Source organism: Oryza glaberrima, chromosome 4, assembly GCF_000147395.1.
Source record: "Oryza glaberrima chromosome 4, OglaRS2, whole genome shotgun sequence".
In the NCBI taxonomy this organism is placed as follows: domain Eukaryota; kingdom Viridiplantae; phylum Streptophyta; class Magnoliopsida; order Poales; family Poaceae; genus Oryza; species Oryza glaberrima.
The window spans coordinates 24,333,078-24,346,595 of record NC_068329.1 but is presented as its reverse complement, the minus strand read 5'-3'; the positions used below and the strand labels follow the sequence as shown (position 1 = coordinate 24,346,595).

Genomic DNA, 13,518 nt, shown 5'->3' with positions numbered 1-13,518 from the left:
TTACACATCGACGCATAAATCCGTTGTAGTCTAGCTGGTTAGGATACTCGGCTCTCACCCGAGAGACCCGGGTTCGAGTCCCGGCAACGGAAATTTTTGATTTTCTATTTTCTTGTCATGCAGGCATACAGCTTCAAAAATTCAAATCTTAAATAACGATTTCAGGGTGCAGCATCCAGGCTGCAATTGGGCCACGTGGCACTCTACAAAATTTTCTAGGCCTACTCTGAAATTATACCACGTGTCCTCCCGTATACATAATTAAACTGCATTCTTCTGTCCACTTAACTCTCAGGAAAAGTTTGCCTAACCCTTGTGAAGAAGTTGGATATGTAACCCTTCCGAAGTCTCTAGAAAAATTAAGATAGAAGTTGGATATGTAACCCTTCCGAAGTCTCTAGAAAAATTAAGATAGAACATGTCAGTACTCACATAGTCACATATTGATTTTCAAGACCTTTGATGCTTTAACTTTTTAAGACTGGTTTTAACTTTTAATACAAAGAGTAATCTTTTAATACAATGACTGGCTTTGCATATTAAGCTGACAATTAGAGTCATTAGCCTAAAAAATTATGCCTTACATAAATTTCGTAATTTTCCTATAGGTTAACAAATTCTGTAAATTGTACTAATTCAAAAGACACATCTTCCAAAGTATTTGTTCAAAGGTACTTATAGACGCTTAAACAAGTTAATCTTTCATTAGCAAAACTTTTTTCAAGTTGAATTATAATATACAGCAGAGAAGTACGGCTATCTAAATGTGGTAGAGAAGAATTAATTAGCCATGCATACACTAATTAACCATATTACTCTATTTGTTGATAATATTGCTCTAACTATGTTCGATTGTAGCTATGATTAGCTTGTATTATTTTTAAGATGGAGGGAGTATCGTATATGAGACTACAGAGAGGAGTAGGTGACACTGGTATATTAGTAGAAGAAATTTCTCTTAGAGAGACTTGTCAAAAACTATATCCTTTAGTTTTCGGTCCACTAATGATCTAATCTTACCAATTAATAATAGGTGTTAATTACTCTATCTAATGGAAGAGAAAAACAAAGGTTTGAAAGCAAATAGGCAAGTACTATACATAATTTTTATACATAATTTTGCTTGATGTATTAATTCTTTTACAACGCTTAAATCTTTACATAAATACGGTTATTACTATAAGTTAATCGTTCCTCAATCTTTTCAAAATTCATTAAATAGGTTCTTCTAAATCTACTGCATTTGAAACTCTAGACAACAACAACAATAATTTTTCTAAATGAGTAAATATATCCTAGCTATAAGTTGGTGTGTCGATGGTGCGCCAATTTTCTAGGATATGGAAGCAGGGAATTGGGAAAGGATAGGGAGGTGAGATTGTATATTTCTTGCCAATTAATAATAGGTGTTAATTACTCTGTCTAATGGAAGAGAAAAACAAAGGTTTGAAAGCAAATAGGCAAGTACTATACATAATTTTTATACATAATTTTGCTTTATGTATTAATTCTTTTACAACGCTTAAATCTTTACATAAATACGGTTATTACTATAAGTTAATCGTTCCTCAATCTTTTCAAAATTCATTAAATAGGTTCTTCTAAATCTACTGCATTTGAAACTCTAGACAACAACAGCAATAATTTTTCTAAATGAGTAAATATATCCAGCTATAAGTTGGTGTGCCGATGGTACGCCAATTTTCTAGGATATGGAAGCAGGGAATTGGGAAAGGATAGGGAGGTGAGATTGTATATTTGTTTCTAATTTTTAGGGTATTTAGTGTAATGTTGGACTATTCTATAAATTTGAAAAACATAAGAACTAAAGTAAGAAATATGAGGACCCGACATGAAAAATCAAGAATATCTCTAGAGTTACTTTGCATTATAAGATAAACAAATTTGAGATATGCTAACTCATCCTACGTGATACTTTGAGGAGGGTCTTACACTACGAACGCCCTAAGAGAGGTGGTATAGCTATAGTTTTCCGAATTATACATGAGGCTACGAATTGTGACATCTAAATGGTGTACTACTCGCAATAGAAGATATGGAGGCGTGTCCCTCTCCATTCACATATGGCTCTTCAAATAGTGTGTGAACTATGTGGCCCTCTCGTAGTCATGAGTAATGACAATATTTTCGACTACTGAGAAGATAAGCAAATATTGGGAAAAAAGAGAGAGCACGGTAGAGATACAAATGATAAGATTTTTAACCATCGAGGATTTAATAATGTAAAGTAAAATAAATAAAGAGAATTTAGAATGTTATACTTAGGCCGAAAGAAAATAAAAATATGGGAAGAAGAAAAAGAAAAAATCATTTCCCTTTTTTTTCATAACCAGTTAAAAAAAACAATCCCAACTGTTAGTGCTATTATAAGAAACCTCTAATTATTATAGTCCCGAACAATTTTCATATAAGACTTCACCTTTTAGCCTTATCTTATTAATAATAATTAAATCGACCATCAACCAACATATATTTGACATCATTTTTTCCTCTGTAATTTAAATATTTACAAATATAATGTTTACTCAGACTTGTAGGCATAAAATTAAAAACTACTAAAATATCTCTTTAAAATTTTACGCTTTTACAAATAACAATAAATAGTATATGTAGTATTAATATGGTTTGCTATATGGATGGTGCGCTAACGGCGCACCAATTTTCTAGTATTTACCTCTTTTGTGAAAAAAAATACTCAATACTTGCTTCTCTTGAGAAGAAACAAGAGAAGCACCTATTTCTTTAAAATTTTCTGGTCATACAACTTAACAGATTAAATTCATATATTACCTCTTTTGTGAAAAATACTCAATACTTGCTTCTCTCGAGAAGAAACAAGAGAAACAACTATAACTTTAAAATTTTCTGGTCATACAACTTAACAGATTAATACATTATCTCGTGTGAAAAAACAAGAGAAGCAACTATTTCTTTAAAATTTTTCTGGTCATACAACTTAACAGATTAATACATTACCTAAATTTTCTGGTCATACAACTTAACAGATTAATGCATTACCTCTTGTGAAAAAACAAGAGAAGCAACTATTTTTTAAAAAAATTTCTGGTCATGCAGCTTGACAGATTAATACATTACCTCTTGTGAAAAAAAACTCACTACTTGCTTCTCTTCAGAAGAAAAAAAAATCCTACAAGTCTACTGCCTCTTCGCAAATTCATATGTTACCTCTTTGTAAAACATACTCACTATCTTGAGAAGAAAAAAAAAAACCTACAAGTCTAAAAGAAAAGAAAAAGTCACAAAAAAGAAGGCAAATACTTATATGCTCATGCGAACAACATATATGCAATTGCAAACGCATGGAAATAATGTAACAGTATATATGTATGTACTGATCAATTCGCAGATCAATCACTCCTTGTCGTTATCATCAGCACCCCCGCGAGACGAGGAGCCAATGCCGACTTGCAGCCACGGTGTCGTCTCCCCTGCCATGCTCACGTCCTTGAGATCGCTAAGCCTCGCTCTCTTGACGGTGGTGCTGTCCGCCTCGTCCTCTGCTGCGGCGGTGCTTAACCCGACCGCGTCGTTGGCGTTCTGGCTGCCGGTTGTCGCGGTAGCCTTGTTCCGTTGGCTGGGTATCGCCGGCGACGATGGGATGTATACCGGTGGTGGCGCGTCGAGATGAAACGAGCTGCCGCCGACCTTCGGTCGGACTGTTGCGGCCGAGGCCAGCAGTGGCGGGTTCGCCGCGATGCTGAGGTCGAGAGCGGGCTCCGGTGCGTCCAACATTGGCCGGAACGAGAGCGGGACAAGGTCGTCGGCTAGGGGTGGGACTGAGGCGGTGTGATCTGCTGAACTTGACGTCAGCCAGTGGCACCGTTTGTGGCCTCCAAGCGCCTGCCCGGAGGTGAACAGTCGATGGCAGACCGAGCATTCGTGCATCTTGCCCTTCTTCTTCAACGGTGCAGCGGCGAGCGCGGCGACCGGCGGTTCTATGGGCACGATGGCCATCGACAGTTCTGCCGCGGCATCGCTCGTGCCGGCGTTTCCATCACCGTCCATGCTTGCGTGCACGTTCCTCCTGGCATCAGAAGTGGCCTTGGCGGGATTGTCCTCGCTCCGATCAGCGACCTCTGCATGGTGTGATGGCTCAGCCACCTCTGCGGCGTTGCTCTCGAGCTTGGCAGCGAAGCAGCCCTTCACCTTCTTGTGGCTGGCACGGTGCCCGCCGAGAGCTTGGTGAGAAGAGAAAACCTTCTTGCACGCCTTGCACTCGAACATGCCTCGAGGCACGGTCGAGACATACTGTGGCGCCGGCGCCGGCGGGGGAAGCGCCATCACTGTATCCAGTACATACGTCGTCGGCTCCATGAACGTGATCAGTCTCTTATGTTCCTTACTCGCGGAAGAAGATGACGGTTGTTCTGCTTCAGTGACGCCTGCCTGATCTACCTTGGACGACGAGAGCAAGACCAGGCAATTGGCCAGGTCCTCCTCCTCGCCGGCAGCGCACGCTGAGGGTGTCGGTGACAAATCGACTCCTGTGCCCTTGCAGCGACGCGAGCGCTTCCCTTTCAACCAACCGGCGGCCGGTGCAGGATCCTCTTCGCCGTCGGCCTCGGGCGAAGGCGACCACGGTTGCAGCGAGCGATCCACGTCGTCCTCGCCGGAGCTGCACTTGCCGTGCTCGAGGAAATGCTCCCACGACGTGAACTCCTTCCCGCAGTTCTTGCACACCTGGCGGCTCCTCGTGACCCGGTTAGGATTGGTGCGGAGCTCGTAGACGTGTGTCGCTGCCCCTGACGACGACGGGCCGCCCGCGTTCCAAGGATCATCTGCCCCGCCGCGCGCACGCCGCACGGCCTCATCGCCGAGCGAATCGTCGTCGTCGTCGTCGTCATCATCGGCACCCAACCCATCGCCGTCGCCGACGCCGTGGGCCCTCATGTGCCCGCCTAGGGCGCTTCCGCACGTGAACCCCTTGTTGCAGACTCTGCAGAAGTGCTTGTACCCCGACGCCTGCGCCGCCGTCGGCGGCGGTGCCCGAGGTGATGACGGCGACGGCTGCATCTGGCCATGATGCTCAAGAAGATGCAATCGTTGTATGGAAAATCACAATGTCAACATGTCTCGACGAAAAATCAAATCAACTTTCGGTGCGAGACATATATATATGTGATAATCGACTAAGTACCAAAGACGGTGAAGATTCACACATGCATGCGCTTGGTTCGCCGCGGCGGAATCGAATTCGACCTGGAGATGGGAGCGCCGATCAAGTGCGCGCCTCCGTCCGGTGTCACGAACTCACGATCGCAGCAATGCCGCGAGTTCTCCTGAACCTGAAGGTCCAAAACAGCCATCCAAATTTAAAAACTTCGTCACTACTGCACGTCCATAGACATATATAGTTCTCATAGGCGTGTTTCGCGGTGCATCGGCCGCTTTAGCTAGTGACGTTTGACAACGCCTAGGAGTGACACGTGCCGGTGATAATAAGCTACATATCTCTGAATCTGAAAGTCAAGGGACCAGCCCACGAATCATGTTCGTCCAACGGATGCCATTTGACATATATGTAGGATTGGAGTTGTTAGTTTTTTAACAACAGCGCACGTGCACTAGTGTACCTTGGGGCTCCTTCGGATTGCAGAATCTAAAATTAATTTTGTTAAATTTAACATTGAATGTATTTTGATAATATTAATCAAATGACTTATAATATGGAAAGGAGGGAGTAGCAAATTTTGGTCGTAATTTTAAAAATGATAATCATGTAAGTATCATTCGCGTATGCACATCTGAATAGCAAATCCGTCTGAATATGCGACGGCTGCTATACTCTAGATCGCACATTTTTTTAGATGAGATTGTACACTCTTGTTTCGGAAGTTTCCAGAGAGCGCCGTATGTTGGATTGCAATAAGTGGCAGCGATCCAAATTCTTACGATTACCACCCTCCCCTTGTTTGGCGATTCTAAAATAAGGCCTTCCCGGGGAATTTTCGGCTCCTTTCGCCATCCTGCGTCAACCTGCTGATCAATCGACCGGGCAAGTAACGCACCGCCAGGTCCGTCAACACGAGTTGGGCTGTAACTGGATCCCCACACACGTGCCCAACTACATGGGCCGGAACGGGATTCCCATCTGCCGCAATTAGTTGGGCCGGGACTGTATTCACACGAACGCGCAACATGAATCACAGAGGAATAAGTTCACTTTGAGTCCCTCGGTCGCCGAGTCCAAAATTAGTCCCTTGAGCGCAAAACTGAGTAGAACGCATCCCCAACATATAAAACCAATACAAACGAGATCCCTCGGTGGTATTGTCCCCGGTTTTAACTGACGTGACACCTACGTGGCTCCTTTGATAAGGTCTTTATCCCATGTAACATTGACGTGACGCTTATGTGGCAATTTGATTCTGTAAAAATTAAAAGACGTGGGACCCACATGTCAGCTACACACAAGATAATAAAAAAAAGTTGAGGCCCATGTGACCCCACGTGTTATCGTCACTCCTCCCTCTTCTCCCTATCCCCTCTCTCCTTCCCCTACACTGCAAGGAGAAGGGCATAGCGGTAGTGGGTGGCGCAGAGGGGCTGAAGATGACCACCGTTGGCAACGCCCACAAAGCCTTATCCATATTTCCGCGGCGTGCACTGTGCTCGGGAACAGCTCCGACTAGTACACACGCGCCAACTTCATTTCCACCAACTCCGACTCCTCCTGTGGCTCCTAGGCCAGCCGCGTGAGCCGCCATACCTCCTTCTCTCCAAAATCGCGTCGCACCTCAACTTCCACCATGCCATGAGCACATGCCCCACCACCGCCACAATTACCACGATCACCACCACGGAGTCCGCGGACAACGACAACTCAACCGCCTCCCCTCTCCTCTCACCCTTCTCCCCTCCTCCTCCTCTCGTCTCCTCCCTGCCACATAGATCTCACCGCCCCACCCAACCTCTTGCACCCACCAGATCCACGCGCCAATACATCCGCTCCCCCTCACTATAGCCAACCTGTCGAAATCTAGGGCTCCCAAATTTTCCCCTCTCTCCTCTTCTATTTCCTACCCAAGTTTTGTTTGGTCTTTGGAAGTAACAGAGAGACAACAAATGAAGAAGAAAACCGGCGGAATCCACTTCTAGTCTACGCACTTGGGGGTCATAATGCGGAAAGAGCACCACGAGCACCAGGAGCGTGGTGGCCTTGGAGGCACGGTCGAAGAGGGAAGGCACCGGTGAGGTCGCCGCCCACCATCGGTTAGCTCCGTCCGCCACCTGCCTCGCTCGCCTGCTCCGCCATTCTCCTCGCTGCCCACCCCCACCCCCACCCCCGTCCGCCACCTTGGAAGAGATGATGAAGAGAGGGGAGATGGAAGAAGGGAGGAGTGAGGATGAGTAAGAATAGAGAGACCCATATGGGCCCCATCATTTTTAATTGTTTTGTGGTGTAACTAACATGTGGGCTCATGCTTTTTTTTATTACCCATATTAAATTGTCACGTAAGCATCATGCCAACGTCACGTGAGATGTAGTAGTCAAATGAACCATGTAGGCGTCACGTCAGTCGAAGCCGGGGATAGTATCACTGAGGGATCTCGTTTGTACTGGTTTTGTAAACTGGATGATGCATTGTACCTGATTTTATGGTCAAGGGACGAATTTTGGAAATTAAGGGACCAACTTATTCCAATCACAGATTCACAGCCGACGTGCCTCCGAATGTGGGCCGAGACAGCGCAGCTGATCGGCCATTCCATTCGTCCCGCTGCCTCGATTCTATTCTTTGCCGTCGCCGTCGCACGCTCATCCTATTCCCCCACACCGACTCCCCGTCAGCTGCCCAGAGCTACTCGCCTGAAATGTTCCTCATGTACTCCACGTAGTTTCCTGCATCTGGGCAATTTCATCTCGTCAGATATAGTGTCTGGTCACTGGTGCCCTCCAAGAACGGGCAAAGCTTTGTCATCGCTCTAGTCTGTGGGTAAATTATTTCCGTCACAAGATGCTGCCATGGAATGCTGACAAGGACCTCAGTCCTCTCCTCACTCAGCCATGGTCCATGGACCAGGGGCATCCGCGTTGCCAGAAATCAGATCCTGCACCTGCACAGAACCCTTTCCCGTACCGTATGGGCCGCCGCGTACGTACGCTGCCGTGGGGGCGGCCGAGTTGCTGCAGCTTGCAAGCTGTGCTGCGTCGAGTAATTCATTAAAAATAACTCTTATTATCCGAAAAGTTTTTAATGTGCACCGACAACGCATTCGCATATCGCAACAGAGAAAATTTTGCGTGCTATGTTCGCCCATTGGCATGGACCATGAGTTAAGGTAAAGTGTTAATTGGTAGTCATATTTGGTCCCTACTGGAGTTGATTTGATGTAATCTCGCTACCTTGTCGCTATCGATTCCGTTAGCGTTTCAAAGACTTGATTTGCCGGAAAGCAAAGTTGATCGGTCGTGACAACATGAAAGAAAATCAATTTTACTTGTCCCCGCATCAGTTCTTTTACCAATCGAGGTAGAGAGGAACAATTGCATTGCACAATTCTTACTCCTATCCTAAGTACACGAGCAAACCATAACTATTTACATCCTTGATCTTTCTGGGCACTCGAGTGGCAGCTGCCGGCGATCAAATCGTGCGGCTGCTGTGCCGGCCGACTGTGGCGGGCAACTGGCAGATCACGCGCGAATGGCGGCTCCGGAGCTGACGTCTACTGGGCTGCCGCCGACGCCGCTTGCCTCTGCTGCGCCTGCGCCTCGCCGGAGCAGACGAGGGCCTTCTTGAGGCACCTCTCCACCTGGTACCCGCCGCCGTAGCTCACCTCCCTCTCCAGGTGCCGGCAGTAGCTCTGGAACACGCTGACGCTCACGTTGAGCCTGAACTGCATCAGGAAGAGGAAGTCCAGCTCCAGCGAGCTCAGTTCCGCGGCGGTCAGCCCGCCCACCGCGGCGAAGTACGAGTTCTTGTAGTTCCGGTCCTCGACGAACTTGGAGGCGACGAGGATGGCTGTGGTGAGCAGCCGCTGGGCGTTGGCCGACACGACGCGCACGCCGTCGCCGCGGCGAAGCCGGTCCAGGTACGCGTACGCCACGACGTACACCTGCGGCGAGACGTTCGCGTACCGGGAGAACCGCTCCAGGAACGCGTGAAGGCTCATGTCCAGCACCGTGCCGCTGTCGAAGGCGCGCGCCCTCCTCGCGGCCTCGCCGTCCGCCGCCGCCGCCTGGTCCCTCTCGTTCCGGGCGATGTGCCGCTCCAGCAGCGACGCGAGGACCGACACGACCACCGGCGTCGACAGCGCCGTCGTGCCGTCGTCGCCGCACGGGAGCGCGTACACATCCGACGCTAACTCAGTGGACGCCATCTCCTGAAGAATTCAATGGCAAAAGCTTGGTTCTTCACAAAACCTATGCTACACAAGTACACAGAGAACTCTTGCAAATGCAGACACTTTATACACCAGAGGGAGGCAAGCGTGGGGGCAAAAAGAAGCTATAAACAATGGCGGAACTGAACAGCTGAAGGCGACACGAGGAAGGAGCAAAGAAACAAAAGATATCGGCATAAAAAAACTCAGCACGTACACGCAAACTGGAGCTAAAACAAATCGAGACACGGAGATGAAGCCTTCAGGCACCTTCCATTGAGGCCCCTGACCCGATCACCCGAGCTTATTTATGATCAAGCGGACGACAAATGCATCCAGGGGCAGATCTGATTGATGGCTGGTACTGCACTACTGCGGTTGGGGGCGGCATCCGTGATCGACGAGGCTGGATTTATGAGGGAAAAACAAGCGCGAGTGGCGAATTATCGCGTCGGTGCCCGGCGAACCCGTACACATTTAACTATGCGAGACTTTTCCCGCGTACGTGCTACCTGCTGTTCAGGTACGGCGTCTTGTGTCACGGCGAGACGCGTGGCTTGTGGGCAAGTGAAGAACAGATGCCTCTGATCTTTTTAGTCTTGCCTTGCCGGTTGATAAGCTAGTTTATGATGGTAATGGGAACTTCTGTTAAGACGTCGAAGCGACCGATGGATGCAGGAGACGACAATGGCCGCGGCGTTGTAACAACCGGTTCTTGGAGTTGCTGGAGAGGAGTGGCCCTTTCTACCGACAGATTTGCACTATTTTAGTAGGTTGGATGATCAGTGGGAATACTGTTCTTGGGTACTCATAGGACAGCGGCATCGAGGTGTTGACATGAAGATCCAGAGAGGATATAAAAATGGATCTGCTGATAGTTTTTCTTCATCATCAGTACTACTTGCAGAATGATGAGGTTAGGTTGCAATAAGCTGCTTCATCGAAAATAATTAAAGTTGCCAAAGGTTAATTTATTTCATTTGTGAGGATCATTTTTTGGAAAGAGATGTCTGGTTGGTATATGCACGCACATAAAGCTTGCAGGAATAAAGCAGAACTTTGCTTTGCTTTCTGATAATAATGATCAAAGTTATCATGCCCCTGATCTTAGATTTTTTTTTTTTTGAACTCCTGATCTTGATTGGATATTGGTATTTCTCTCCCACTGGACAAGTAGCTTTTGTTTATTATTGTCAGGCGTGATAATGTACAGCATGATCTTTGCCAAGAGATTCCACTCTGGGACATCGAATCAATCAGCCATGGCTTGCGACAGTGCTCATGCGAGCGGATGGTAAACAAATTGAGGCATGTGTTTACTAGAGAATTTTTAAAAATAAATTTCATGAAACTATAGGTGTTTTAACTAAACTATCCAAAATTATAAATTTAAGGCACCATATCACAAAACCACATATTTAAAGTACATAAAAAGCTATAGATTTAATATTAAAGTCAACATAAAATTATATATTTTATAGTTGAACTATAAATGTTATAGTTTTGTGATTAATATGATGCTAAACTTGTAGTTTTAGTATAATTTTGTTGCTAAATCTGTATTTTTGTGATACTTTTGGTTTGGGATAACTTTAGTTAGTGATAAATCTAAAGTTTTGTAATTCAACGTCTTAAAATTACATTTTTTTCGATAGTTTGGTTAATGTATACCAATATATAGTTTTGCGAGATTTATTATTTTTTTCATTGAAGCATGTTTTACATTCTGCTCTTCACTTGCTTACGGTGACCAGGACGAAGATCATCTGAACGGGACAGAGTAATGTTAGAGAGCAGAGTGACAGCCTTGGGGGGGGGGGGGGGGGGGGGGTTGTCATAATACGTAGCAGAAACCACGTATATAATTGAAACCTCAAAACTACTGTTAGATTAAAAATGGACGCCTAAGATTTATTCATGCGCACATGGACGAATCTTATGTCCATTTTGTTTTAATCCAACGATAATTTTCAGGTTTTCAGTATATAAGTGATTTACACTATTTTTGCAAATAGAATACGTATTTATCAAGTACTCCCTTTGTCCAAAAATATAACAACTTTTAGCCTTTAGAATTTATCCTAAAATATAATAATTTCTTCATTAACGTTCTCCTTTCAACCAATCACAACCTCCACTATTCAATCTCCACTATTCAATTTTCTCACATACCTCCACTTATTCTCCAGTCAGAGCACTCCCCCATTTAATTCTACCAACTTTCTTAATAACCGTGTCCAACTCTAAAAATGCTTATATTCTGGAATGAAGGGATAAGCTAGTTTCAAGCAAGTGCATGTTTGGTGAATGAAATTGTCTGGTACACAATAAAAAAGTTTATTCACCAAAACAAACAACTTGTCTAGACGTATCAGACCCAAAACAAACGTATTATAAGTTAATACACTAACTTGCATCTACCTGATAAGTCCGTATACCGGTAATGCATATTTACTCTTTTACATTCCTCAAAAAGTTCATGAACGATCACATCATATAAAGGACTAAGCATAATAACAAAAGCTATGGTTCAACGAAGATATGTAACATCCATGGTGTCATGGTTATGGATACCACATACCTAATAGTAGTTGACTAAACTCGGCAGGACCCACCATATATCATGTCTTATACGGAAACAAACCTCGTATATAAAAGGAGTTCTGGATAAGGAAGAATAAATAGAGTTTTATATGAAAACGGGAAGGACTACTCGGATTGTATCTATATTTATCTCCTTAATCTTACTTAGACAAGGGGGGCACTTATGGGTATAAATTCAAGCCCCCCTAGGAGGAAAGGGGACACGCCACAAAGCCACAAGACATAACATACACATAAGCCAAGACGATGGCAGCTATATAGGTTATCCCAAATATTGTATTTGTGTGATCCAGATGAATAAAGAGTAACACTGGCTTCGGCCAACAGGATGTAGGGTTATTACCTGTCAGATAAGAGGCCCGAATCTGTATAAAAATCCATGTCTCCATCTCTTTTACCTCAATCTCGCACATACCCTGGTACCAACGATCCCCATACCATCCAAATACCCTAGTCGTGACTATCAAACGTCGACACATGGGGATGCCATCTCAAGCGTGGAGCTGCAATGATGTACGATTGAGCTGGGCCGGAGCACGGAAGGCACAGAGGTGGAGCCGTGGAGGGATTGGACGACTGGGGCCACAACGGCGGCGCGGCTGCCATTGGAGACAGAAGGGGCGGAGGGACGGGGTGCTGATGTGTTGGGCTTTTTCTCAACTTGGGTCTTCTGGGCTCAAGTAATAGAGCTGTTTCGGAATGGAGAAGGCTTCGTATTAGGATAGAGGAACAAGTCCATTTGTCATCCCTCAACTTTGCACCGAGTTTGTATGATATCCCTAACCCTCAATACCAGATATCTTGATCCTAGTCTTCAAAACCGTGCAAAGTTGGTCCCATGACGGTATAGATCATTTTCCCCCTTTTTTGTTGACATGGCATATGGAGGTCCCACTTGTCAGGGTGTCGTTGGTGTCACTGGGAGATGAGGGAAAGAGAGAGGAGCACCTGCTGCAGTCGATTGAGGAGCCCCCGCGGAGGGGCTCACCGGTAGTCTCCCCTTCCCTCTCCCACCTCCACCTCCCTTGCACCAATGCCGAGCAAACTCAAGCTCAGTGGGGCTCGTCGGCCACGTCGCCCCTTTCCCGCCTCCAGTCCCCTCACATGGAAGCTGAGCTGACAACCTCCCCCTCTCTGTCTCACCGCATGTAGCTCATGACCCGCCACCTTCTCAACCTGTCGGACAACCTCCTCCCCAGCGAGCTATTCCAGCCGCCAGCCCTCGACGGGCACAACCATCGTCTCAAGTGGTCTTAGTGTGCAGACTTGGGAGAGGGGGAGATGTGGATGATGTGCACTCTCCTTCGGCGAGTGGAGACGGCGGCGGGCGGTCGAAGGCCCTCGAAGAAATCGTCCCTGATCCGCCTCGACCTCCACCCCACTTTTCTCGCTGCCGTGGCTACAGCAGCGGCTGCCACCACCACATCACGCCTCTTCCGCCATTCATCATCATCTCTGTTGCCGCGCCGCTCACCTCACCATTTGTCCGTCCCTCATCTCCGAGCCGCTCACCTCGCCATCTCCGTCGCTGCGTCGCTCAGCTAG

The 13,518-nt window shown here is 46.1% G+C and overlaps 2 protein-coding genes and 1 non-coding gene across 3 annotated transcripts; 1 reads left to right on the top strand and 2 right to left on the bottom strand.

Annotated features, from left to right (window-relative positions):
• Positions 1-19: 19 nt before the first annotated feature.
• Positions 20-92, top strand: TRNAE-CUC (transfer RNA glutamic acid (anticodon CUC)). The gene has a single exon. It is a non-coding gene; the product is annotated as a tRNA-Glu (tRNA).
• A 2,926-nt stretch (positions 93-3,018) lies between these two features.
• Positions 3,019-5,339, bottom strand: LOC127771845 (uncharacterized). Its single transcript, XM_052297788.1, has 2 exons — positions 5,180-5,339; positions 3,019-5,067 (listed from the first exon to the last, which is right to left on the bottom strand). The coding sequence occupies exons 1-2, from the start codon at positions 5,201-5,203 to the stop codon at positions 3,394-3,396; spliced, it is 1,698 nt and encodes a 565-aa protein (XP_052153748.1). The 5' UTR covers positions 5,204-5,339; the 3' UTR covers positions 3,019-3,393.
• A 3,127-nt stretch (positions 5,340-8,466) lies between these two features.
• Positions 8,467-9,930, bottom strand: LOC127769899 (cyclin-P2-1). Its single transcript, XM_052295559.1, has 2 exons — positions 9,587-9,930; positions 8,467-9,369 (listed from the first exon to the last, which is right to left on the bottom strand). The coding sequence occupies exon 2, from the start codon at positions 9,364-9,366 to the stop codon at positions 8,713-8,715; it is 654 nt and encodes a 217-aa protein (XP_052151519.1). The 5' UTR covers positions 9,367-9,369; positions 9,587-9,930; the 3' UTR covers positions 8,467-8,712.
• Between the last annotated feature and the right edge of the window lie 3,588 nt (positions 9,931-13,518).